The 27175-nt window shown below is 43.0% G+C and overlaps 1 protein-coding gene across 1 annotated transcript; it reads right to left on the reverse strand.

Moving 5' to 3' along the window:
* Positions 1 to 25202, reverse strand: LOC103827209 (ovostatin-like). The gene is made up of 36 exons (XM_009102693.4): positions 25023 to 25202; positions 24340 to 24523; positions 23853 to 24009; positions 22648 to 22700; positions 21747 to 21767; positions 20530 to 20698; positions 19880 to 19964; positions 18953 to 19064; positions 18481 to 18595; positions 18168 to 18277; positions 16867 to 17025; positions 16284 to 16511; positions 15904 to 15961; positions 15285 to 15430; positions 14117 to 14266; positions 13385 to 13555; positions 12959 to 13091; positions 12249 to 12345; positions 11517 to 11745; positions 10821 to 10944; positions 10368 to 10486; positions 9877 to 9928; positions 8988 to 9071; positions 7954 to 8130; positions 7369 to 7450; positions 6745 to 6901; positions 6255 to 6329; positions 5097 to 5262; positions 4521 to 4741; positions 3744 to 3959; positions 3209 to 3333; positions 2943 to 3033; positions 2348 to 2416; positions 1315 to 1420; positions 915 to 988; positions 1 to 188 (listed from the first exon to the last, which is right to left on the reverse strand). Exons 1-35 carry the CDS (start codon positions 25130 to 25132, stop codon positions 927 to 929), a joined length of 4413 nt encoding a protein of 1470 aa, XP_009100941.4. The 5' UTR covers positions 25133 to 25202; the 3' UTR covers positions 1 to 188; positions 915 to 926.
* Between the last annotated feature and the right edge of the window lie 1973 nt (positions 25203 to 27175).

Here is a 27175-nt window from a genome sequence, read left to right on the forward strand (position 1 = left end):
GGTTTATTGGTGGAAAGGTATACATGATTATGCTACAGAGCTGGAGAGATGTGCTGTGAAAAGAAACAGAGTCAGACACTAGCTCAATCAACGTCACGGAGCCCCACTGTGATGTAATGGCTCTTTCCAGGACTTCATGACAGAAGAAAATAGGGTGCTTGACCACTCGTTCAACTTTTATGGTGCTCCTGCAGGTGAAAATCAAAAAGAAAATAACCTCAGTGGGAACCAATAGTTGCAGGTTACAAAACACAGGCATTTTTTCAATACACAGGGCAGTCAGTTCTTTCTGTGCGAAACAGACAAAAGCTGGACCAAGGTCTTGCAGCAAGCCGTGCATGGACTCCTGAGAAACTGCTCATGAGACAGCAGCCAGCAGAACTGCTGTGCTGAGCAGGGTGCAGACCTGACCTCCTCTACAGCCAGGCAGCATCATAGCTCTGACTAGTTAATACACTGGCTCCATGATTTGTGTCACCTCGTGTTCTCTTCAGATAATGTACTTACTGTCCCAGAAAATGTTTCTCTTAGTCCACATGGAAAACCTTGCTTGGGTCTGGGAAGCATAGGCTCCAGAAGGAAGACTTTTGACAATGGCCATAGGTAAATGGTTCTTTAGTACCTATCTGAGCTTTTGAGGAAGCTTTGAAGGTATTTCCCAGTCATTCCATTATTCTGCACTTTGGCTTTCCTTGTGGATGCTAAGCTCTTCCCATGAACAGCAGCTTGGTCCCCACTTGGATTCCACTGCTGTCATGGGACAGGATCTGGCCACTGTCTCTGCCTGCTCCCCAAGAATCCTCATGGAGGCTTCATTTCTTCGGGAATTGTTCCTGTTCTACTCACTCTGTTTTTGCTGCTTTATAGTTCGCTTTCTCATCTGCCTGTTTGGTTATTTTCTGGCTTTCACTTACCTTTTCGAATCCTCAGTCCGTTTCTGCAACAACCTCTTTGCAAGGTGATGAGTATTGAGCAACGGCATACTCTTCTGGAGAAGAAGAATAGAAACGTTCTTGTTACCCTGGAGAGCTTTTTTTGTGCCTTTCCCTGGGGGTGGATATAACCTAGGCATGCTTAAACTGGAGATCCTTGAAATATCCTTTATTCTGGTGCATGTATTTTCATAACTTCCCAGTCATGCCCATTGATCACCTTGGGCATGAGACTCATTAAAGTGAAATGAATCTCTTCCCTGGCCCTAGATTCAGGTGCTGATGGAGTCCAGAGGAGTGCTGTTTGCAGCAGGGCTGGATCTGCTGTCCCTGTCCCTGTCCCTGTCCCCACACTTCACACTGGTTAAAATCAAAGACATACCTGTTTCATAGTAGTCATAGATCTGCACAGCTGCTGGCTTAGGGCGGGTCACTACAAAGTCCTGCTCAACCGAGAAAGTGATTTCTTTCCTTTTCTTCTGTGAGAGCTGGGATGGAAGGTCAGAGATCACATCAGTCTTTTTATTTGTACAATACCATCTAGAGCACAAGGGTGGTAATTGACAGGTTGCATATTCCAAATCCCACTGATGCCACCCCCACAGATATGGGACAGCCATTATCCAAACATGTTTGGAGAGTCCAAAGTGAAACTGAACTGAAAAGTTAATAGATTTTACTGTCCTGCATGTATCACCTGATTCTTTAATTACTGCATATCCTATTGCCAGAGGTGGGAAAATTGTCCACAGGACTGAATTTAATTTTCCAGGATCTCCCAATGGTCAGGATGATAAAGTCTGGTATTCCAAACCCTCCCACTTTAGACATGGACATTATGTGCCCCCAAGAAACTGTTTACAGAGTCCATCACTGGGGTATTGGCTTCTGTTAGTTCTACAGTGCCCTGAGCAAATTATTTACTAAGTAAATTGTGATTCAGGGATTAGATTACAAGCAGAATTTTGCAATGATTCAGTGTAAGAGAAGCAAAGAAAATCCTTCCAGGGTAGAATGAAAGCAGTGTTTCATGTCCTGTTGGAAGGACCGAGGTTTATAAGAAGCCTGCCAAAGAGGCATACACACAAGGGAATCACTTTTCTAGTGTTTATCTGCTTTTTACTGAAAGAAGAAAGAATTTTGTGTAATTTCAATGTGCTTTTGCTTTCTTCTTTTTTTTTAATGATTTTTTTTATTTTTTAGTTGCTGACAGGACAGCTGTCAGTTTGAAGCTGTTTGGAAGGTTGGGAAGTCACATGCAGTTTGGGAAGTAGGCAGCTTAATGATTACATTAGAAAACTGTTGAGGAAGAGAACATGATAAATGCACCATTTGGGTATATCCATATTGTGGTTACCTATTGCATGCTGTTTCCATCCTTTGTGAAAATCAAATAGACAGTGACCAGAACTTACATTTTGTAGATAAAGGAGGACGTGATTTTTCTTGTTTTCTACTTGCATCACTGTTTGACTGTCAATGAGCTTTGAAACAGAAAGAAAATGGAGATAAATATTTTTGTAAAACATTAAAAAACAAGGGCTGCCTCAGACCCTACTGCTGCATGCCTGTGGTATTCCTTCTTCTCCCAGTCAAGTTTCGAGGGCTGGTAGTTGACTTTTAGAGCCCAAATATTGCTGAATAGGTTGAAAGGATGGGCAAAAACCCACCACTTGACTTAGTTGGGGGTATGAGCTCTTTCCAAATGCACAGGTCACTGCAATTCACTTGGGGAATTCTGCTTGACTCTGGTGTGATCTGCATTTCAGAGCTAGTCTGAGAGGTTTCCCACCCTCTCCCTACCTGGAGTTGTAGATGCCAGCTGCTCAGGCTCGAGCTAAAATCCTTCCTAGTTTAAATATAGGAGGGTCTGTGTGTTTGAAGCTCCCTGGAGGGCATTCCCTCCACCCAGGAATGGACAGTGCAGCCATGCAAACACCTCCCAGGGTCTGTGGCTGAATGGTTCTTAACCATGCCTCTGGTAATTTAGCCTTGCTCCTCTTAGTTTACCTTATCCAGGGAAGACTTAACAGGAGCAAAGCCAGAGAGCATCTTCACATCGATGATGAGCATGTTGGAGCTGCCGCGTTTCCCTGTGTAACTGCAAGAACAGAGGGCCCTGTCAGGGTCTTTGGGGACACTGTGTCTAACAGGCTGGTACCACCAGCATATTGATCAGCCTGTGGTTCTTGACTTCATAAACTGAAGTGAAAACACACAGCAGTATTCTCCACTTGCCTTGCCATGTGTGCAGATGGTTTGCTGGTGGCACATACCTGCTCACGAGGACAATATCAAATTTTGCTGGTCTGTCCTGTGGGCAGGAAGCATTCGATGTCTGTACTGAAAGCAGAAATCCAGAGGAACCCTCTGGAAGGTGAATGTTGTATCTCAGTGCTGTCTGGAAGAGGAAAAAACCCTTTTGTTCAAGAATGCCAAAGATTTTCTTTGCATTCCAAAAAAAAACCCAGACTTAGTGAAGTTTTCTGGCAATGTTGCACTTGGTTTTATGTGGAAGATGCTTGCTCATATCAATGATGAACACATAAGACTTCTACTCTTTAACAATGAAGGTGCTTGTACCCAGAGTCACCTCCCAGAAAGAAACCAGATGTTGATCAGAAAGGACTTTTTCCATGCCAGAACTCCCCAGGAATCAGAGATGTGGGATGGGAAAAAGAGTGTTTCAATAGTTTAGGGAAATCAAGCAACTAGGAAAAATAAAGAGGAGTCAGCTAGAAAAATCATCAAAACAATGGCTATCTTGTGTGCAAAAAGTGAGACACAATGAAGAAGAAAGCAGACATTTACTTGCATAAGTACACATCCAGTGCCATTCATTGTCAGGCTGTATTTCCCAGGGACCTCTGGAAGGTGAGTCTGTTGCACCAGGAGCCTGTTCTCATTGTTGACAAAAAATACCTTCTCAAAAGGCTTTTTGGAAGTGATCTTGACTCCGTTTTGTGAAGCAGAGCTGTAGGTGGCCTCACCATAAGCAGCGAGTGCTTGAAGGGCAATGACCGTGTCCTGAAGAAAAAGAAAATAATAAAAGACAATTGGCTACACAGCATGACCAGTGCAGAGGAGATCAGAGTCACTGTTGCAAAACCCATCACACTTGCTTCTTCCTGAATTTGTGTATAATTCCAGGGTTCCCACACAAAAGGAGCCATTTCATTCTCTTATGTATGTTTTAGGGTAGGAGAATCTCTCTCCTGACACAAGGGTCTCAGAACATAAAATCTGAGAAGCAGAGTGCACTTCTGGAGTTTTTCATAGTGGTGAAGCCTGTGTTTTCTGGGGAAGTCATGAGTCATCTCACAGATGGAACTTGGTGTTTTCTAGACTCATCCCTGACACAAATATCTGTATTTATTGCTAGTCAAATTACTCTTTTAGGGGTTTAACCTTTCTATAGTTAAGGGGGGGGGGAAAATTATTTTGGCCTCCTAATATTAAGGTTTGGTTTCTCTCAGAGACAGCAATTAGAAAAGAGAAACAGGACTGGGTAGTCAGAGCTCTGCTGGAACCCTAAAACAGTGCCCTGATTCCTAGGACTAGCTGTGGAGTGGAAGGTAGGTTTGGCACCTGGGTAGAAGAGAAACCTCCGTAGGGATTCTGCTGCCTGATGATCCACTGCACAATCCCTGAGGCCTTGGTGAGATCCTCTTTATTCCGCTTGGGTTTGTGGAGCAGAGCCAACAACACGTAACTGGTGATCTCCACGTCAGCTGAAGGGGCATGGTCAAGGAAGGAGGGAGATTTGTCTGATGGAGACCTCTCCTCCTGCTCCCAGTGCTGTGAGCCATCTGAATAAACAAAGAGAGGAACTAGGACTGATTACAGGAGTCACTGCTCTCTTCACTGCTCTCTTCTCTGCATCTGGGCTCTTCCTCAGAAGGACTCCCTGCACATCAATGAATGCACTGCAGGTTAACCCCACAGATCATTCCTGTGGTTTGGCTCATGTGCCCACTCCCTCAATATTGCCAAGGTTAGACCATCAGTAATATCTGTTCAATGAATACACTGCAGGTTAACTCCACAGATCATTCCTGTGGTTTGGCTCATGTGCCCACTCCCTCAATATTGCCAAGGTCAGACCATCAGTAAGATCTGTTCCATCCTCCCATGTCCCAAATTCCCCAGGTGACTGAAACTCACCAACTTCTTTTGCTGATTTCTGTAACTCTTCAAGGAATGATTCACATTTTTCTGCCTTGCCAGCTAAGCAGAAAGCATAGGCCATGAGTGCCTGGGTGTAAACTTCACTGATATTCTTCTCAGATGCAGTCTCCAGACAAAAAAAGGCATTTCGGATTACGGGGTACTTAAAAACAAAAAACCATGTGGGTTTAATTCAGGACAGTAGTCTTCACCTGCTCAAAAATATATTTTCTTTAAACTTGTTCCTCATCCTGTCACTATCACAGCAATGAGAGTGGGACTTCAGCTTGTATAATGACTTCAGGAGAGAGAATACAGAATTACTCAAGGAGGGATTTTGTAGGAAACATCAAACAAATCAAGTAGCTTTTAATGGTGTTCTTGACAAGGTTGGTCTATAGATTTCACAGATAATTCCTTCTGCCTGCCTCCATGATAATTATTTGCTCTGCATTTCTATAGTCAAGAGTTCGTTGTCTTGAACAAATCTAACTTAGTGGTTTCTATCCTCACTGACTTTGGTGTAACTTGAATTCTGTGATGTTGTAATAGGTTTACACCCACAAAAAAAAAAATACAGTTTGACTCCATGTCCCCAGAAAGGATTTGAAAAAGTGGAGGCTAACTTGTGTATTGAAATCCATCATCTCTTCTGTAGTCACCTTTGTACTGCCAACTTTTTGAAAAGGACAGATCAGCTTTTGCTCTGATGGACATTTGTTTTTCCAAGGTACCTTTTAGTTCCATTTGTAGATTTTATAGATTTACCTGCAACAACTTACTTTCTTGACTGGGCTGTCTTTGAGGCTAAGCTAAGGTGTGTGGGTTACTACCTGCCATGTGTAGGTTTCTTCCTGTCAAGTCTTTTTATTGGCAACTAAAGGGTGTCACTAAATGTTTTGTGCCTTGTAAATAGAAGATCTAATCCCACGGAGGTTTGTACAGTTTCTGCTCAAAGACTGGTGGTTTAAGAGGTGTAGAGATGTAGATTTTCTCTGTCACAGCAACCAGTGCAGATAGAGAGCATGGTCACCTACTCTGGGAGCTCTCTCCCTCTCTTTCTCCCTCTTTACTACCTAGACAATTTAGCAGATGCTGGACCCAAGGCAACAGCTGGGGACCAGTTCCATCTGAGTACCAGGTAAGTCTCCTTACCGAACTGGAGTGCCCAGCTTCCAGCATGGCAATGGTGGTGTAGGCAGAAAGTGACAGCTCGTCGTCTACTCCTCCCTGGAAACAACACAGAGAGAGGAATAATCTGTAAATGCCACGGATGAGAGCCTTTGAATATCAATTGCCATGTCCCAGCTGAGAGAGTATGGACAGCTCTTGAGGCAGCCCACAGGGAAAGAGAGCATTCACATAGCTCTGGAATAGCTCACAAATCCAGAGAAGATCTTTGCTGTTAAATCCAAAAACATCACTCCTTCAAGCTCACAGTCCTGTAACCCTATCTCAGGTGCACATCACAGGTAAAGTAGGTGTACGAAAGCTGACTGAGCTGAAATTACTCATTATAAGATGTGGGGAATTAGCCCTTGGAAGAAGACAGGCATTTGGAGCGAAACATAGTTCTTGGCAGTTATAGGAGAACATATTCTTAATGGAAAAGTATAAATTTGACCAAGCAGTAATTCTCTGCTACCTTCAAGGCATTGTTGAAGAGTGTGCCAACACTCCGGAAACAGCCATCTAGCTTCTGTTTGCTGGACAGCCACAGCAGGGTTTGAGACTGGACACGGTCATCAATGTAGATGGAGCGACCAGCTTGTGCAAATGATCTGTACACAAAGGCAGTGAGCCTGCAGGGGAAAGATGGAGCTGTGAGACGAGCACTGGAAGAAACAGAAGAAATCAGCCCTCCTGTTCGTGCTGCTGAAGAGCATGAAGAGTTACAGCCAGCGTGTTGGTGGCTTGCTTTCTCTTTGTGTGCTCCTCAGAGAGAGAATAGTTGAAGGAGTAGTAGCTAAATAGGACGTGGGGAGGATGTCCAGCACACTCTGTGGCTGATCCTGTCTGCAGAGCACCACAGTGCAATGGCTTTCATAGGAGACAGCAGGAGTGTGAATCAGAAAGTCAGCTGGGTCTTTAGGGATCTTTTCAAGCACCCAGCCTGGCAGAGGATGGAAAGATAGTTCCTCCTTTAGTACTTCCCAATACCCAGTCCTAGACAGGAAAGCTGCCTCTTACCTGCACCATAACTGAATGCAAGTTCATAATAATTGAAGGTAAATTCATGTCTGAGCCAATTCTGCTCCCAGTCACTCACCAGGTGTTCCCTTCCCTATCTCTGGTGCCAAAGATGCTGTAGGACCCATCAGGACGTTTGTATGACAGCTGCTTCTGGTAGCCTGCAAGAATATGGAAAAGGAAGTGTTCTTAGAAGTAAAAGCAAAACCCTATTTTGTTTGCTGACACATTTGTCTGGGAAAGAATGGAAAGGCAATGTATATCTAACAAGCAGGAGGGGAGCTCTGAGGGATCCTGTGAATGGAAGTATGGAACATCTTGTCTGGCAGAAACACTGAGAGACTAGGCAGAGCTCCATCAGCTCAGTGCTCCAACTAAACCTACAGGATCAGGATACATGCTGTGCCTAAGTGGGAAAAGAGAAGGGGACTGGAAGACAACACCTCAAAGGAAAAACAGGGCGGTTGAATGTCAGCAAAAAGGCATAAGATAAGAAGATAAAGGAAAGTAAAAAATGTCTGGTTGAGGGCAAATCCTTGAGTCTCTGGGCTGTGCTACAGCTGTGATGCCATCAGCCAGGGTAGCCATGCTGCTGCTGCTGCTTCTGGTCACTGGCCCTCCACAGGAATTTCAGCATGTTGTAAGGGAAACACAAAGCTCTCACCGCTCACTAAGTATCCAGTGGCCTTGGATCTGACCTCCCAGCTCAGCTGCCCTGTCTTGTTCAGATAGTCCAGGACGTAGATGTTGGGGGCAAAGAGGACCATGTTCTGCTCCCCACAGCCAAAGGGCATCTGGAGGAGCTGGTGCAGGTTCTGCATGGCAGTGCCCATGATGTCACCTTGGGAAGAGGAGATGAGAGGGGGTGATCAGCACAACTCGTGGCCACTGAAATCACCAGTGATTTCCATTCCACAGGCAGAGTCATAAAAGCCTAGCAGGGGTTGGGAGCCTTCTCAACAGAGAAGGCTTTTGTCCTGCTTTGCAGCCAACAAAGAATCCTCTCCCTGCCTCTCCTTACACCATCAAAATTGCCCTTACCAGAAACACTCCTGGTTTTAGTGCCACTTCAAGCAGATACTTCTTGTTGGAAATGAAGGGAACTTACAGGAAACTTCTGTTTCCAGAGGATGGAAGGGAATAGCCAGAGCTATTTATTGCAAACACTTATTGCAAAATTAACAGCTAATGCTGCAAAGGGACGTTGATAATGCAGATGTATCACAGAACACCTCTTAGTTGTTATTTCTAGGAAAGGTAGCACAGACCCAACCAGGGAATTCTGGAAAGAGCTTCTAAAAGTCACCAACATTACCAAGCAGTGAGCCATGTGACCAAATCCATGTTCTGAAAAGACTGAATAGACTCTACTGGCATCTCTGATTGTAGGTGGATGTATAGAAAAATGCCATACAAGTATGAATCTGGCTGAGGTCATAAGTCAGAACTGTGCTGCTGCTTCAGAGAAAGACTTTCAAATGCACTAAATGTAAACAGAATAGTGAAGAGTGATGCAACTGGTGTTTAAACTTCATCTTGCTGATGCAGAATATTGCTGGACAAGATGAGAATCAGTGTCTTTTCTCAAAAGTTTCCCACACTAGGAGTGGAAACTCATATTTTGAATCCTGAAAGAGCTTTCATGTTGGATTTTCTATATTTTCTTTTTTAAAAATGTTCTATTAATTACATATTTACCAACAACAGAAAAGGAGGCTCTGGCTGATCCTTCCAAAACATTTGTAGGTAGCTCTAGAGATATATCTTGAATAACTACATCATCTGTGGAGAAAAATATTTGTCATTTTTATGGGAATACTAATTATAACAGTGAAATGCTCCTGGTACAAATTGCACAGTGCGAAATTGCACACAAGAGACAGCAATAAAGTGAAACTCACAGCATTCACCAAGAGCATGGAGAAGGGGACACAGCAAAATCAAAATTGTGAAAAAAGGATCAAATGATGTGGTCACTGTCGTTGCTCAATATAAAAGAGTAAAACAGGGTAAGGTTGGTGCTCACAGGTTGTATTATCTGTGACCCTTGGGGGTTCATTCAGTGACACTATTGGTGGAGCTGGTTCATGAAGGTCAGAACAGGTTTTTAGCCTTTTTAGGCCAGTCAGGAAACCTTAGGAGCTGTTTGCCATCAGCACTGAGATGGTGGGGAAAAGAACATTGCATCCCCTCTCCCATTCCCACCAGAGGTGGAAAGCTGTAAGATACAGGTGTCTATGGAAGAGAGGACAGCACTCCACATGAGTGAAAGAAACACAGGACATGATTTGCACAGAAAGGTCATCTCCCTTTGAGAGCCTCATAGCAGCCTTCCTGCAGCATCTGAGCACATCTGGGCAAGGCACAGATGCTGCCTCAGTGACATGCACCAGACCACTCAGGAATTTGGTAGCAGGGAATATTAATAACATTGGGAATAATAATAACTATTGCACCCATACTAGCTCTCATATGGACAACTCTGGGAAAAAGGGAAGGGAAAACATCCACAAACACTGCAGGAAAGAGTGCAGTCTCCAAACATCCTTTCAGTTCTTCTCAGGGCAGTGGTGTATAAGACCCTTACCTTCTGTACAAATTAAGGAGTTTTGAGTCTTTTCCCTTCTGATTCCTTCAGGCTGCAAGGAGATGGAAAGAAGAGACACATGCAGTGGGTGAGACAAAAGCATGCAGAAGAAATTCAGTGTCAACATGCCACCCCCTTTCCCAATCTCCTATGTCACAAAACAGGTGGATTGAAGCAACGGCTTACAAGTTCATGTATGATGTGGCTGCTGCTAAAAGGGAGATCACATCAGATGGAGTCCCTCATTTCCAGTTTCTCCTCTGCAAGAGGGAGACATGTCAACACCCACTGATCCTCATGGAAGGGTACATCAGATGGATTTGGTCTTAGATTGAACAGCCAGACCCTGTCCTAGACACATGAAGGTGGAGAAATACCAGGAGTTCTTTAGGGAACCTGAAAAGCTTTTCCTTGCTTTTGGTACTTCCACTGTGTTTTAGTTTCCTCATGAGAAGGAGTGCAGGACAAACAGTAAGAGCTGCCAGCAGTACCTCAACCAGCAGTGCTCTGATTTGGGTGTCCCTGTAGGCAACACTGATGTTCCTGGGAGCTTTGTCTCCACAAGCTTCATCATCCTTGGTCTCTGCAGTAATGCTGAACACCACATTACCTTAAATAGCAGCAAAAAAAAAAGGGAAAGAAATGGACCTCTGCCATGCAGGATGACTGACAAAGTAAGATATTTCATCTGATGCATAAAATTATGTAGTTCAACATAATGAATAGTCAGTCACTGTAGGTGAGACATATGGGAAGAGAACTGATCTCTAAAAATGGCAATGATAAACACACTGAAGCTATGGAGAAGCTCTTTAACCCAAAGAACTGGAAAGAACAGTCATAGACCAAGTTCTCTGGGTTGGAAAAAGATTAAGTTTTTTCAGGTAAGATATAAATTAGTATCAACCTTGGAACATAAACCCAAGTAGATTCAGAACACTTACCAATTTCTTTGGGGAAAATATTCCAGACATAGGTCTTTCTTTGCTTGGCACATACACATCCATCATCCTCTGGGGAGATGAGTTTGGCTTGGTAATCAAGGGAATCCGACAGTGAGACATTAATCTGAGAACAGAAAGAGTGGTGTAATGGGATGAAGGTTTGTACCACATTGTAAACGGTGCTTTGTTGTCAGAGGCGGTGAGACACTATCTGCTTACATCTGGAGTTAAGTGTAGGGCAGATTTAAGGCCTTGGATGATGATGATGATGTTTGATTAATCATCCTTCAGATGTAGCCAGAACAGTTTTCCCTCTTGCCTCTCTCAACAGTCTCGCTGTTAACAGAGGATGGTAAGCATCCTATGCACACCTGATTCTTAAGGAAAAGCCCCAGTGAAACCATTGATGGCTTGCATGTCTGTGGATGGTAAGTGATACTCTGCAAAGCACTTTCTTCCTTTCTCTATGGATTTTGATACAGTTGCTTTACAGATCTGGCCCAGTCACAGCTCACAAGATCTCCCTTTGCTCTGTACTGTTTGTCCTGAGAGAGGAAATCCAGTCAGGATAATCTGTGGTCAGCTAGAATGAGCAGTACCTCCGTCAAGAGCAGGTCCAGCCACCTGCACCAATCATTTTGCTGCAGCATCTTTGGAGATGGGATAAGGTCTGGGAATGTGGGCAGAAGTACACACCTTAATGCACTGGTCAAGGTAGTTGAAGACAGTGGCTCTAAGCAGGAAATCTTCTCCTCGTATGATGGAGTATGGCAAGGTCAAGTCAACAAAGAAAGGCTGCAAGGCTGTCAGGGTGGCAGGCACAGACATGCCAAATCCAGCCGACTCCTCCACACAGAAAGCACTGGCTTTCCAGTTGGTGATGGTGTCAGGGATGGTGTATGAGATGCTGGCTTTTCCAGTAGAGCTGGTGGGAATGGAGAAAGGATAAAATCTCTGGAGAAAGGGTAAATTTCAGATAACTTGCTTCTCAGTAGATGCAACAAGTTTTGAGAACCAGAACTTCCCCTATTCTGTCTGCAGAAATCCCACATACAATCCCTGGAATTGATCACTAAAATTTGAGAAAATTTTAACCATTTAAATGTTCCTCTGCCCATCATATCCTTGAGTTTGGAAAGAAAGCTCAGAATTCTTGTTCTGCAAATCCGTATTTTAAATAGAGGTGTCCTTCTCCTGAGGAAGGGAATATGACTCATGGTACACACATTGTGGCAACAGGTGTCTTTAGGGACATCTTTGGAATTTGATCATGGGAAAGAGAAGGGCAGATAGGCAGCTGATGACTGAAAACAAGGCCATCTGGGCCAAAAAGAAGAGTTGGCAAGGGATTGGCACCTTTCAGGACGCCAGAGAACATATTTAGTAATTCCTAAAGCAAGGCAAAGATATGAAAGAAGCAGTACTCACTTAATTGGAACTATATCCCAAATCCAAGCTTCAGGAAAGAATTCCCGAATAGTCTCAAGGATGAGTGTCCTCTCTTGTTCCTCCCTAGCAGCTTCAGCTGGTAAGAGATAATGAGAATTTAGTAAAGCCTGGTTCATATAATGGAGGTGCCCAGAAAGGACAGGTCTGAATGTGCATGGGCCAGTATGAAGGACAATAAGTGTTTTACCATTACTTTCTGACTGAGAATATATAATATTCATATATACACATGTGCCACACAAATATTATTAAATGTTGCTAATATATCCCTCAGCTAGTTATTACCTGGTGCCAAAGGAGAAAGAAAACATTGCTTTGGTCTCTCATGAGCATGAGACCTAGGGCTAGAACTCAGGTCACTTGGCTCTTAGCTCTGATTACTGTTCACACTGTCACACAGTCTTTTCCAGCTAGCTCTGGTCAGAAGGATATCAATGTCAGCAGCGTTAGTTTTGTGTGACACTGCCAATTGCCAACAATTCCCAGGGTGAAACTGGACATGAATCACAAGTGTAGACCTGAAAGGCTCTTTTGGGCATTGGCCATTAGCTTAAGCTGTCTCATTCGATGCCAGGCCAATATTCAATATCGAAACCAAAGTGGTCAATGAGTACTGCCCACGTGTGTATAGCAAGAATACCTCTTCCTTTAAGGAGAAAGGTAAATCTCTGTCCTGCCCTCTGTGTTACCTGATGATTTGACATGGTGTGCAGCAGCCCCGTGCCCCGCATTCACTACATATGGCTGACGCCTCACAGTCTCACCAGTGCACACAACTGGCTGTCGAACCTTGGAGTTGGTGAAAAATTTAATTCCCATATCCTGAAAAAACACATTTGAGCATTAGCTGTAACCACACTGTAGCTGTTCCATTCTTCCCTCTTTCCCATTACCATGTTTCCACCACAGAGGTGCCCAGAGATATGTATGCAGCGGCTTTTGGGAATTTTATGTGTGCTGGAGAATCACAGTAGGCACAGGAATCAATTGAGAATAGAGTTCTAAGAGGAGAGTTTGTCATGTATGAGTTTTACTAATAGGGTTGTTTGCAGAATCTAACACTGCATAAGCAGAAACTCACTAAAGGATATTTAAGTAATGTACAGGACATTTACCCTGAGGAATTGGTACACATCTGGGCCTAATCCAGACATTACAGGCATGTAATACAAGCCTTTGTGAAAGATGTGGTCAGATGAGACACAGGGCTCTTGGGAGTCTTCTTCTAGATTGAACCCATGGAAGACGTAGCCTTGAAAATCTTGCAGGGGATGCAGGCTGTAAACCTGTGAGGGGTAAGGAAACAGGAACTGTGAGTATGTAAACATCAACCTTACTCACACCATCAAATACTGAAAATTGCCAAAACTGAGATGACAGCCTGTTTGAAACCCCGTTCTGTTTCCTGGAGAAATGGCTGAATGGCTGGGATTAGAGGGCAGTATTGAGTGGCACTAAGTCCAGCTGGAGGTCAGTACCCAGTGATGTACCCCAGGCCACTCCAGTACTGGGTCTAATCTTGCTCAACATCTTCCTTGATGATCTGGATGTTGCAGCAAGGGTTTACCCTCAGCAAGTTTGCTGATGGCACAAAACTGGGAGTAGTGGCAGATATGCTGGAGGGTTGTGCTGCCAGAGACCAGTCACAGGTTAAACTAAATTCCATGTGAAAGAGGACTTACAATCCACAGGAAAGAAAATCTGCTTATTGCCTACTAAAGATGGCTTACGACCAGCACATGCCAGAAGCTGTAAGACTCTAACTCAGTCTAAGGATCTCAAGTGGAGAGACACTGTAATGGAGGAGGAAGAAGCAGTGGAAGGAGACAAGGCATTTGGCAGCTTACCATTTCCATGGACAGCTCTGTCTCTGGCTTCAGGAGCAGCACGCTCTGATCCACTGCCCTCACAGCACAGAAGGAGTTGGCAGCAGCTTCAATGACCAGACTGACACTGGAAGCTGGGTGCATCTGCTTTTCAGAGAATTCCAAGCGGACCTGAAATTGATCAAACAGGCGTTGGCATGGCTGACCCACGCTGCTGGGCTGCTCTGGATTAAGGATTTTCTGTTAAAGCACAGAAGATCTGCCTGGAGGAGAATGTCTGGTCCCCACTGTAGCTCTTGGCCCGGCCTCTGTCACAACAGCGACTTAGGCAATAAGCACACTTAGGTTCCTCTGATGGCTTAAATGAAGCCTACCTCAAATGATTTAAAACAAAGTGTGATTCTTTTGCTGTCATTATCAAATCAAATGGAACCTTATTATGACTCAACTACATGTAATAATCCCTACAGTGAGCAAATCATATTTTTCCTAGGTCCATGGCCCATGTTAGCAAATGTATAAAGCAGATTTTGAATCTATTCGGAACAAAATCTGTTTCACATTTTTTTTAGAGAAGAGGAAAAAATAGGAGGGGCAACTAGAAACATTTTGTTTAATGTCACTTGGTTTGTTTTGTTCTATAGTTTCATGCATTTTAGCTTTTAGGAGCTAAAGATTAGAAAAATATTACTGGTGAAATCTGAGTGTATAATGATGAATTAAAAAAAAGAGGAAGAAATGCTTAAACCCCAGACCACTATTTTGGTTTTCCGTTCCATGTGTATTTTGTTCTGCCAAACCTAAAATGCATTTTTCAACAAAAAAGTGCAAAAAATTAGATTGAATGATCAGGTGGGATAAGTCTAAAGTGTGTTCACTATGTTGAAGAACAGAAAGTCTAAAAACAGAATGGAACACTAGTAGAGTTTAAGCAAAGCAAGAATCATTTGGGATTTATGTGGGTCTCCTGAAAAGTTTTTAATGTTAAAATAAGATATATCTCTGACAATAAGGCCAGGAGGTAGTGGTAGAGGAAATATATAAGGCCAAAGAGAAAAAGGAAAAATAAAAGGAGTAATGTAGAGAGAAGTGGAAGGAAACAAGAAACAAAACTCTTGTGGGTGTATACACAAAAAATTTGTATTCATCTGACAGCAGGTAAGGCTTGCTATATCTTAGTGCCTCTCACCTTGTGTTTGGAACACTTCTCAACTGGCAATTGAACACTGTCTGCCACCAGCTCCTTGTCAGGGTGTAAGGTGTAGACCAGCACCCGAAGGGCTGGAGCCATTTTCTCACTGACCACAAGGGGAATGGTGAAAGTGCCATTCTGGCCTGGTAGAAGAAATAAAGTCACCAGTAAGGAAGGAATATCAAAGATTTACTGTAGTAGTAGCCAAATTCAACAGGTATCTAACTTACCAGTCAGTGGAGCAATCTGAAGATGATAAACTGAACAATTTTCCAGGATGTGACGGGCCTGGATTTAATCCAGGGGGTCTCAGATTTATTGCAGATTTGAACACGTGGCCATATTCAGATAGGACCCTAAAGCAGACACTCTGCATTCCCTATGTCATCCTTTGGGAAGATCTTTAGAGAACACTATTTGACTAATATAAAATTCAGTAACTGCTGGACTAAACCTGACTTTATAGTGATCTTAGTGCTAGTGCTACTGTCATGCACACATGCATGGGTGGAGAGAGATGCAGCCCTTCCTATTGCTGCTATATTCAACCATCTGGGTGTTTGGTTGTTTCTTTGTTTGTTTGAATGCAAAAATATGGATTGGCAACTTGACTTACCAGCTTGGATATTAACTTTAGTTTCCCCTGTGAGGACAATCTTGCCTTTTGCCATGCCCTGTGCAGAGAATATCAAGACATGTAAGGGTTGGCAGAAGTTGGAGGGAGAAAGCAGCAATCAGGTTCATTATGCATGGACAGGACAATCTCCAATGAGACATCTCAAATACTTAAACATAAGCCTTAGGGCATGCTGAATAGTCCCATTGCTGCTGCTGGGGCCTTGTTGCTGGTCACAAAGCAGAAGCAAAAGGAAGGGAAAAGGGGGACAGAGGATACCATGAAGATCACTCACTGCTGTAATTCCTGTGGATGGATTGCCAGATGGCTGCCCAGCAAAGCCCTTTTTTCAGCAGACCAACCCACGACCTCATGCTCACCACGTAGTAGAAGTTCGTGGCGTTGATTCTCTTGTAGCCTTCTGTGTTTAAGACATAGTGCACAGTGATCATGCTCTTCTGCCCACATTTCAGGTCTTTCCACCGGGGCTCAATCCTCACAAAACTGCCAGTCCAAGAGTAGAAGCGCTGGACGGAGAGAGACGCCTCTGGGTAGTAAGGCTCTATCCAGCCTTCATAGTGGCAGTGGTCGCTGGTTTTGTAAACTGCCTGAACAGGAGAGGGAGTGGGGAAGAAAAGGAGAACAAACACATATCACTAGGGAAGTTGTCATCACATTCTGACATCAGAATGACTAGTTCACGTAATGTGTAGAGATAAGAGCTGCATCTAAAGCAAATCTGGTTAGGAAAGGGCAGCCTTGCAGCAAGCCATTGCATTGCCACAACTCAGATGGTTTCCTCACTCCTCTTAAAGTAGTTTTTGAGAGCTCTACACAATGAAGATATATGAAGAAAGCATATTTTTATTACCAGAATAAAAACCTCATCCCATCATTTTTTGGGTTCAGTTTGAGAGCAGCCATCTCTCTCTTTGTTTCTATTCAGCCTTGTTATGTACTCACTTTCAGACTCATCTCGGGATCAAGCATTTCAGATGTGTCAATGCTAAACCTAGCAACACCATTATGATCCGTGGTGAAATTGTCTGTATTCTTGTTATTGACAAATAGCTGAATGACCTCATTGGAAATTGGAGAGTTGTCTTTGTCTACCAGCTTGATCTGTAAAAGGGAATGTGAAACATGTTGAATGCATTTCTGTATGTAGATACTGATATTTTGCACTCCTTTGCTCTCCAAACAGCAGAATTACTTTTTTATCTTCCCTCAAAGCAATACTTGATGACTAAAATTTCTGTCTTTGCTTTCTGGCAACTCTCTGAGCTATCTTATGAGGTTTGGAGCAGGGGCTTCCTCAGCACCTGCCACACCATTGATAATGTCCTCTCGTGGAGCAAGAACTTTCACTTCTCATCTCTTTCCTGATCAGTCTCTTCTGACTATACATTTCCAGGTTAAAAATATTTTTTTATTTCTCTCTTCCTTTTTTCCTTCCTTAGTCTTGAGAGTCTGCTGCTGCTATTTTCAGTGTCTGAAAACCTTTTCTCCACATCTTTGTTTTGAACATTTTTCTGATTCTGTCTATGCTGTTTCTGCTATTTATGTGTTAAACAAATAACATCCCATTAAGTAAATTCTATGTTGCTAGAAATGAGCATGCATTTTGATTTTTTTAAAGAAAAAGAACAGAATGGCAATGGGAACCAAATAAGAAAGTTATATAGACTTTACAGAGGGGAAAAAAACCCGCCCTTGAAAGGCAATCTCGTCTCCTTTCAGTGCTACTGGTCCGTTTTATTTTTTCCTCATTGGCAAAAGATGAACTGAAGGAGAGAGATTTATCCCTACCCTTTAAACAACTGACAGAGTTATGTGGGTATTGTCATGAAACAAAATAATGAAAAACCTTCCTGAGACAGAAACTCTTGCTATTTCCCTGATTTTTTGTGTGCCCTAAATTCCTTTGCCTCTTTCTTCCCTCATCCACCAGCGCTTCTATTCATGTCTGGCTGGCATGTGATGGTCACTTCTGAAGAGGGAGGCAGTGATTTATAGCAAGCTTAAAATGCAAGTTAGAGAAATGCAACTAATGAATTGTCCTGATTTCAAGTATTTCTGGCAGAATCAAACTCAGAATAAATGGATCTTCAGCACTCAGAATTACCAGTAGGGCATTGCATGTAAGAAAAGAAGACTGGGGAGAGCACCCCCACCCCAAACAGTCGTCTATATGTTGCCTTCATTGTTGTTATGTGATTGCCTGTCAATCATCTCCAACACAAGCCCTCCAAGCTCTTGCTTACCTGCCCAAAGTAAGGAATTCCTCTTCTGAAGTGGGGATCCATGTTCTCAAACTGTACGGTGCTTATCACCCGAGTTATGGAAATAACCTGAGCAGCTGTAAATTGCAGGCCTGGAAGACATGCCCAGAGTCATGAGAAGACAGACTTTGTCCTGCACAGAGCATCAGCAGAGTTTGCCTGGAGATGGTCACTGTGCTGGCAGAAATGACCTTCCTCAGGGAGACATTCTTGTGCTCAGCAAGCAGAGGCTATCTCCTACTCTCCTTCTTGACCACACCACTTTTGCTGCTTCTGCCTGTCTGGAAGGGATTACCTGTTCCTTTCTCTGTCACAGTGGCTTTCACGTCAAGGTTCCTCATGTAACCAGTGCGATGTAACTCAAAGATCTTGGAGCTGAAGACGTGGGAGAGGCAACCATCCGTCTCCAGCTGGACAGGGAAGAAAGCAAATCCTGTTGTCAAGGATCATAACTTGCAAAGGGTGTTGACAACACACAGGACCCTTCTTTAGTGAGTGAAGCCTTTTCCCAGTAGTTTCAATATGATTTATACATGTTTATGGGAAACTGAGTCATGAAGAAGAAATATGTCAATCCCTCAGACCTGCAGGAAGCCAAGAAGAGAAATGAGGTGCCCTGAGCTCCTTGCTAGTCATACAAGCAAAGAGATGAGTAGGGTGAAGAGAAGAATCAAGGAGAGAAAGCGAAGTGTGATGAGCAAAGGGAGAGAAACAAGAACACAGAAGAGAGGACAAGCAGGAAGAGGAATAATAATTATGTATCATACATTTTTGGTAAATGATTGACAAACTGGGCTTTTCTTGCACCTCCCGTATGAATCAAAATCCCTGCACACACTGAGCTTGACTTTCCCTTCAATAGGCTGGCCATAGGTGTACCTAGAGGAAGAGGAAACATGATCTGATGAGGTCTGTGAGCTAATGCTTGAAAAACAATCTTAAGCAAATGTGTGCAGGAATAGATCCAGGACAGCAGCGAGCTGGGAAGCCAGAGAATGGAATAGTTTCACTGGTTGTTCCTGACTCTCCTGATTTAACAAAATAGAAAATACAACTCAGAAATCAAAATTAGTTCTTTTTCACACCTAAACCTATGAAACAAAGCTACACTTTGAATGCAAACCCAAATACTTTTATGAACCTAATGAACAGATGTGGCTACTGACCAAATTAAGAATGTTGTCTTAAACTCCAATTTCAGCTGAAGATTGGAGTTCCAGGCTCACTGAAATCAAAGCAAAACTCCTCATATCTGCCAGGGTATTGGGATTTCAACTCTGGATTCCAAATTGCAAGATCTTGTTGTTTGTGCAAGGCCCTTCTGAAGGACCAAGCCTGGAGGGGGAGTTAGACAACTGGAACCATAATACCCCCACTAGAATTCAATGGTGCTCTGCTTTATGAAGGTCTCCCTCTGAAGTGGGTTGTTGGGAGTGGACACATCCTACTTTACCAGGGAACTTCTCAAAAGATTTATCTACCTTGTGCAACACCATGTGGAACGGAATACTTACACAATAAAATGAGATGAGCACACAAATAAATGAAAGCTCCAAAGACCAAGTCAACCCTCACCAACCTCTACTGGGGCCCTACATATTTTGGCTTCTTCTCTAAGCCCTGGCTCTTTTCCCAGTCTTTGGGAATTTCTCCCACTTCAACATATTTCTAAAAGCTCTGCACTTGGTACTTACAACCCACAGACTTTCACTGTGAACTCCGAATCCAGGACTGTGAGGCTTTCTGGGGCCGTGACTGTGACATCAAACTTTGGCAACACTAGGACAGAGAGCAAAAAATAAAAAAACCCAACACTGGCATATTGTAAATTTGCAGAACCTCCTAAGATGAAAGCAAAAATGAGGATATATCTTATTGTTAATAATAGAGGGAATGGGATCTAAGAACCTGGGTGGCAAAATGATATAAAGAACTGGCCTGATCTGCAAAGGCTTACTGAAGCATTTCTGCAACACTTTGAGGAGAAGACAGAACTTCTGAAATGAATCCTGTGATGTCTAGATGCCTTGTGGAGTTTTGGCAAAGAAAGTTCATGGGCATAGGGCACATTAGTTTGTCTCACTGAAATTTGAAATCAACTTGCTGCTTTCTTATGCAGATTATTTCACTGGCTGAGTGTGTGAAAAATTGTAAATTTTTCTTGGTTTTTTTTTACTGTTTTCTTGCTCTTTTAATCTCCTCCGTTCTTAATGACAATTAACTGAAGCTGCATTTGCCAGGAAGCTGTTTGAAGTTTTAGCACTCAAAAAGGTTGCTTGATATGGGCTCATCTCTAATGATGTTTCCTACACTGAATTAAAAAAAAAAAAAGGGAGTCATTTACCGTATTCCTCCACATAGAATGAGTGATTGGTTCTATCTCCTGACTTCTTTGCTACGATGATTTTGTAGTTCCCCAGGATAGGCTCTTCAGTGAGTGGGAATTCTAGCTGAGTAATGTTCATCTCCGACTTCACATTTTGCCACTGCAAGATCCTGTTGCCCCTTGGATCCTGAAGAAAAAAAGAATACAGACTCATGGATTTTTTGCCTTGGAAATCTTTTGCTACTGGCACACAAAACCAGCTGCAAAGAAGAAAAGAGCAGGTTGCTTTAACACCCTGGAGAAGCTGCTTAATGCACACGCATTGAGTTAAATTGCGCCTTTGTACTCCGATTATTCATGTTATTATTATTGTTGTTTGATTCTCATCTATTGTTCCCAATTTAGGCATCCTCTGCCAGCCTACTTATTAGTCTCAATCATCAGGGAAAGTTGCACAATACTGCTCTTTCCTGCTCTTTAGTATATGTTGCTCTAGATTTGTGTCAAGAGGGGAGAGAAAGAAAATCTTCTTTGTGCTCTCCCTTCAGCCAAGTTTATCCCACACAAACCTTGGCCTTTAGCAACCCCAGCTTTTTTTTTCAGCTGCCAGAAGAAGGAAGGAAACCTTTCTTCTGCATTCACTGGGGTGGCATTTTTCTCTCAGTATATGTTATGCTAGCTAGACTTAAGAAAACTCATTCACACCATTTCCTTGACTCTTTACAGCCATGGCTGGAAGGAAAACATGTGGGGGGCTCAGAAGATGGATGTTCTCACTGCAAAGAAAATAAAGTCCCTTGACTTCACAGTGTAACATGAAAACTTGTAAGTATGCTGTCTAGACATGAACAGCAATTGTTTTAAAAATCCCCAGAAAATGCCATGAAAGTACTGACATAGTTAGTAGTTGTATTCACAACCTACATTTGCTCATAGTTTTTAGCAGCACCAGAGTTACAGAAAAACATACCCCAAAATAAGTTGAGCAAACCGGGGAAGGGGAGGGGAATCAAAGGCAGAGATAAGAACACTACAGATGTTGACTGCTGGAATTACAGGTGTGATCTCCATGTCAAGCTCACAGAGAATCCTTGTTTTGTGTTAAGGAGTTTCTTTTAATTTCTGCTGGTGTACTCAGCTGCAAGATTTGTCTGTGTATGGACACATTCAATAGAGGACATTCACATAAGGACACGTGCCTGGAGTAATGCAGTACAAAGACAAAAATTTCTTACCTGAATTGCAATCAAGGGGTACTGAAAGAGGAAAAAACAGAATGGAAGAAGATATTAGATGGCTGATCAAACACAAATGGTTTTTCCTCAGGACTGTGAGAAATATATAACCAATATTCAGCATAATACCATTCATCAGAGGTCGTCATCTCTTATTTTAATCAGTTTAACGGCAATTTACTTCAATAAGAAGCTTGCATAAAGGAGAGAGATGAAATGAGAATGGTAGGACAGTTTCTGATCATGCTGGTTTTAGTGCACTCTCAGAGTGTATGAGTGAGCAGAGTTATAGAGCTGCACACAAACCATGATTTGGGCTTCTTGTTAGCACCAGCTCTTTTGCTGCCACTGTGCTGTCTGCTGCTTTACAGGCACAGGAGAGGAGGCCAGTGAAGACCCTTCCATTAATTTCCTTATGCACTATGAGCATGAGGAGAGACTGCTGGCAGTGGAAAGAATACCTCTGAGGAGATAAATATTTGTGGCAGCAACTTTCTCTTTAATTTTCCCCATTTCTAAAATGGGCAAAGTGCCAGGTGGATGATTTACGGATGCCTGCAAGCAACATTTGCTGAACTGTAAGAGCAGGAGCCTGAACCATGGCCTTTCTGGGCAGAGCTAAGATAATGTCTGTGGCAGGAAAGTGGAGGGGGGTTTGAGCCTCTTTCCCAGCAATTACAGAAGGTGTTGTGTCAGGAATTCAAACTGCTACACACTCGCCTTCTTCCCTGTGACTCTAATGAAAGTCTGGATTACAGCATGTCCTTAGGAAATCAGGTTAATTCTTTGGCAATTATTCTCTGCAACATCTCCTTTTGTCCACAGCAATATTCTATGTAGAATTTGAGAAGAGTTGTCTCCCAGCAATTTTAAATACAGGGGAGCATTACTCGTCACTCACCTTCTCCTGAACAGGTTTAAAATTTAAATCCAGGGCAACAACTCGAAACCTCACTGGAAAAGCAAGAAGCAGGATGTTAGCACTGACCATACTTTGTTTTGCTGAGCATGATGTTTTGCATTCATTAGTACTCCCAGTTTCACAGATCTTCCAACAGTCCTGCTTGCACAGGATTCACATAACAAAATGCATCTGAAGGTAGAAGAGCCCTACACAGACTTTGATTAAAGGGGTTTTCCCTAGCATCAAGCTCTTGTATTCTTTCATAAAAGTTTCCTCTAATGTTAGTTATGAAAAGTTTACTTTCATGAAAGTTTAACTTCACAGAAAGGAATAACTGAACAAATAAGAACTGCAGTAGCTTTTCATAATTTGATTTTGTCTGCTGCTTTCCCTAGCTCAAACCCAAGCCATTTGGCCAATAAACAACCCATATTGCACACCTTAGTGGCACGAAATTCCAACTGATATGTATCCATACTATGTATCTATATAGATAGAACTGATCTGAATTAAAGTGAAAACCAATCTAGTCTAATGCCTGCATTATGTGACTAATCTCTGGGAAAAAGTCTTCTTCTCTGGTTTCCTATAGCATGTGCTAGAAAACCTTAAAGCCTAGAAATTAATTGAGGAGTGGATCTAGAAAAATGCAGCTCTGCTTAATGTCCGTGTGTGAAGCATGGGTAGGGGGATAGCGTAAGTGCAGGAATACAACTTTGCAAGAAAATAAAACTCTAGATGAAAATCCAGACTCCAAAAACACAGGAGGCCAGAAGGTAAATAGCATGATTTTGTCTTTAACAACTTATAATTAATTTTAAAGAAACAGATTTCACCCTTGCTGTTTAGGCTATTTTGATGCTGACCAGCACCACAGGGGGAAGCATTGTTTTATGCCAGATATTGATTTAATCACCTCTACCCACTATCCTGGCCTGTCATCAGTGATGAAACAGCAGCAGTGATAGTTTCTGTCACCTGGGAGGAAGGGTTGAATGGAATAATAGAGATGATGGGATGACAGTCTCCTGACATCCTGAGCATGACTCCCTAACTCCACAGCAAATCACTGGAACAGTTTTAACAGGAACTCTGAAGAAACTGCCTAGAATATAGCTCAGCCTGAAAAACACCAGACAGAGAAATTCTGTCTGAAGAAATTGCCTCCTAAGGCCCATGTTATAGACAAAGTGGACATTCACCAGTCTGTCCTGGTTTGTAGATGGGTTTGTCTGTCTGCACAAAGACAATGCTGTCTGTGCTCCAGACCATCACTGACCGCCGCTCCTCTAGGCTGACGGTGCTGCCCTTGCCAGAGAAGGAGATGAAAGCCAGGGGTGCAGAGTGGGCAGGAGGAATCTGTGAAGAAAGAAGAAACATGGAGAGGTTGTTAGTCTTGAAATAATTTGCTCCAGAACCTGTTGAACAGCAACACCTCTGTCCTGGGCTCATACAACGAGACACAATCCCACTTCAACCAACTTCACCACCTTTATGGGCTTTTTCTTATTGCTTATGTCTACCAAAAATGCCTCCTTTTCTGTTACTATGTTACTCTCCTATGCTTCATCTTTCCTTTAACAAGTCTTATTTCTTTCCCTGTTTGTTCCCTTTTGTGCTCTCTGTTTTAATTTTCTCATCCCTGTTTACATTTCTTTTCCATGGAGGCATAAATTAAAATTAACTTACCTTGAACTTGAAGCACTGTAGACCACTGCTTGCTGTCATGGTTTTCTTAAAAATAGTGGTATTAACAGAGCTGTATTCTAGGATTACTCTGACAGATACTGTCTCGTTGAGGTTATGGAAGTGCAGGCAGCCCTGACCTGGAGAGTCATTTTGGAGGACAGCAGGCACCATCAGGACATACTGCCTGTGAAATCCCAACATCGAAGTGGTCACATTCATATGTACAGGAGAAACAGCCTCATCAGGATAAAGCAAACACATAACACCGTTGTTATTAAGTCCCCACAAATTACTTTAGATTAAACAGGACACAGTGCCAGTGCTCCTCACTCTGTCCTGCAGCTCTGAACAAGCCCAGTCCTGCTACTGCCCCCAGCTCTTGCCTTTTTGCTCTTTATCTCAGCCCTGGGCCCACCTGGTTTTAGCAAAGCACCCTGCTGTCACTGCTGCTATTGCCTTTTCTGGGCACACATCAGCTTCCCAGGAAGCTCTGCAATTGATGGAAGGTCTGATCATATTATATGAGAACAATTCACTTGCCATCCTCATTCTGCTTTAGTTCTCCAGATATAAAAGATGAGCCCTGGCAGTATTTAATTTTTAGAGAAAAATCAATAACACAGCTAGCACTGTCTTTAAAGCCTTCTCACAAATACTAAGAGTAGTAAGAGGGGAGTTCTTACGGCTCAGGTTCCTTTGCAGCTGCCACATGCCAGAGAAGAATAGCCAAAAGAAACTTCAGCCACATTTTTCCCACTGGGAGACAAAAGAAAGAGGTAAGTTCTCTTCCCATGAAACAAAACCTTGCCTACTAGTTTAACAGCTCTGCAGCATTCCTCACCCAGTGCTCCAGAGGAAAGGAGTTTGCTGTTCAACTCCTCCCTGGCTCCTTCCTTTGATGCTAGTGCCTTTATAACTCCAGCAAGGGGTGGAGATCCCAGTCTATCCTACTCCCTGCAAGAACCTCCCCTAACACTACTGCAACCAAAATCAACCCTCCATCTCCAGACTGCAACATTTCACTGCACTTCTCTGAATGTCTGCACAAAATATCCTCAGGGATCTTGTTTTCAAGGAAAGGGGCTTTGGGTTTTACACTGAGACTTGTCACAGTACTGAAAAGTACAAAGTGACCTAAACCCAAGTAAGTCTGTCAAACCAGACTAACATTTGAGGGTTTTCCCCATCATTCTTGGAATTTACCAAATGGATTTACAATCTGGCTGAAGCAGACCAATTTTCTGTATATTTGTCACCAGATTCTAACTAAAATAATACACTGGCCTCTCTTTTCCCTTGCTTTATAGGTGTTTTGAAAATTGAGGAAATGGAAAAATAGAGATGCTAGAAACAGAAAGAGAACTAAAAGGTCTTAATTACTTCTACCTTAGCCATTGAGCACTTGATAGTGTTGTTGAAGCTTGATTCATTTCAGCTCAGAATTAGCCAGTCTCTGGGTCTATGGGAATTTGTTAGTTCCCCAGGTTTCCAGTTTTCACACCTGTGTGGAAGCTAATGGAGTTTTTTTCTTAAGGAGAAGGAAGTTCTTTTGTTCTTTTGTACTCTGAACACAAAGCACTCAGGTGGGCTGCTCCCCACAAGAAAAACAATGCTGGAAAGCAGTTATTTGATAAATGTAAATAATTTTTTCCATTAATGTGGGCACTGGGTCAGTCTGTCAATGAGGTTATGAAGTCAGCTCTCCCCACAGTAGCCTGCTGTGCTTTGCATTTGAGGCTAGAACAGAGTTCAGAGCTCACCAGCACTTCAGCTGTTGCTGAAGGGAGCTTGCAGAATGTCAGGGCTTTCTACCTCCCCCTCCTCCCAGGCAAAAGCCAGGTGGGCAAGGCACTGTGAGGGGCCACAGCCAGGAGAGATGACCCAGGCAGGCCAGAGGGATGTCCTGTGCCTGCCATAGGACACCATGCTCAGCAATAACAGCTGGGGGAAAGCAGGAGGAGGGACAGAATTTGCGGTAACAGCTTTTGAATTCTGAAGCAACCACTGCCTTTACTGAGGCCTCACTTCTCAGGAGTGGCTGGACATCTGCCTGCCAATGGAAGCAGTGAATAAGTCCCTCTTTTAGCTCCTGCTTTCCTTTTTAAACTGTTATTGCAACTCCCTAGTGTCTTTGGCATCCTTCCTGGAAAACGGGAGTGAGGGAAAGATTGGGTGACTGCCTTGCTGCCAGAGAGATATGGGTCCAAGGGCAGAGTTCCTGTATGGGAGCACGATTTTCTCTAATATCCTGATGTGTTTTATGACTGTCTCTTCTTGTTTCTTGCTAGTCTGTGAAACTTCCTTCAATAGGGCACATAGGGTGGCTATGAAATGTTTTCCCTCATGCCTTCAAATTTTTCATGGAAGTCTCAAACCATTTGGAAATGGAACACAGCAGAAGTAGCAGGTGGGTCCCCAGAGGTCTCTCTGTGGCACAGTGTGGATGTTTAGAACACGGACAACAGACTGAGGTTTTGTTCTGAAAGCCCACCTCACTGCCATTTCTGTTGCAGAGGATCTCTTCAGATTCCACAGTTAAGGAGCTTCCCAAAGGATCAGGCTTTATTTTCTCTGCAATGGGATGCCCATACCTGGAGCTGCCAGGAACAGAAATTCACTGACAAGGGCTTGAACTTGAGCTGACACTGTGGAGAAAGGAGATGACCAACATTGCAGGTTCTTGCTTTTCTTGGCTTTTTCAAGTAGTTATAGATTTATTGCAATGTAATTAAGTATTCATTCCAAACAGGTCAATTTGATAATCATCACAATCCAGAAGCTTTCTGAGTCTACTTTTGAATGTTTAATCAGAGGCTTGAGTGGGTCAGGTGACATT

This window comes from Serinus canaria, chromosome 1 (genome assembly GCF_022539315.1).
Source record: "Serinus canaria isolate serCan28SL12 chromosome 1, serCan2020, whole genome shotgun sequence".
In the NCBI taxonomy this organism is placed as follows: Eukaryota; Metazoa; Chordata; class Aves; order Passeriformes; family Fringillidae; genus Serinus; species Serinus canaria.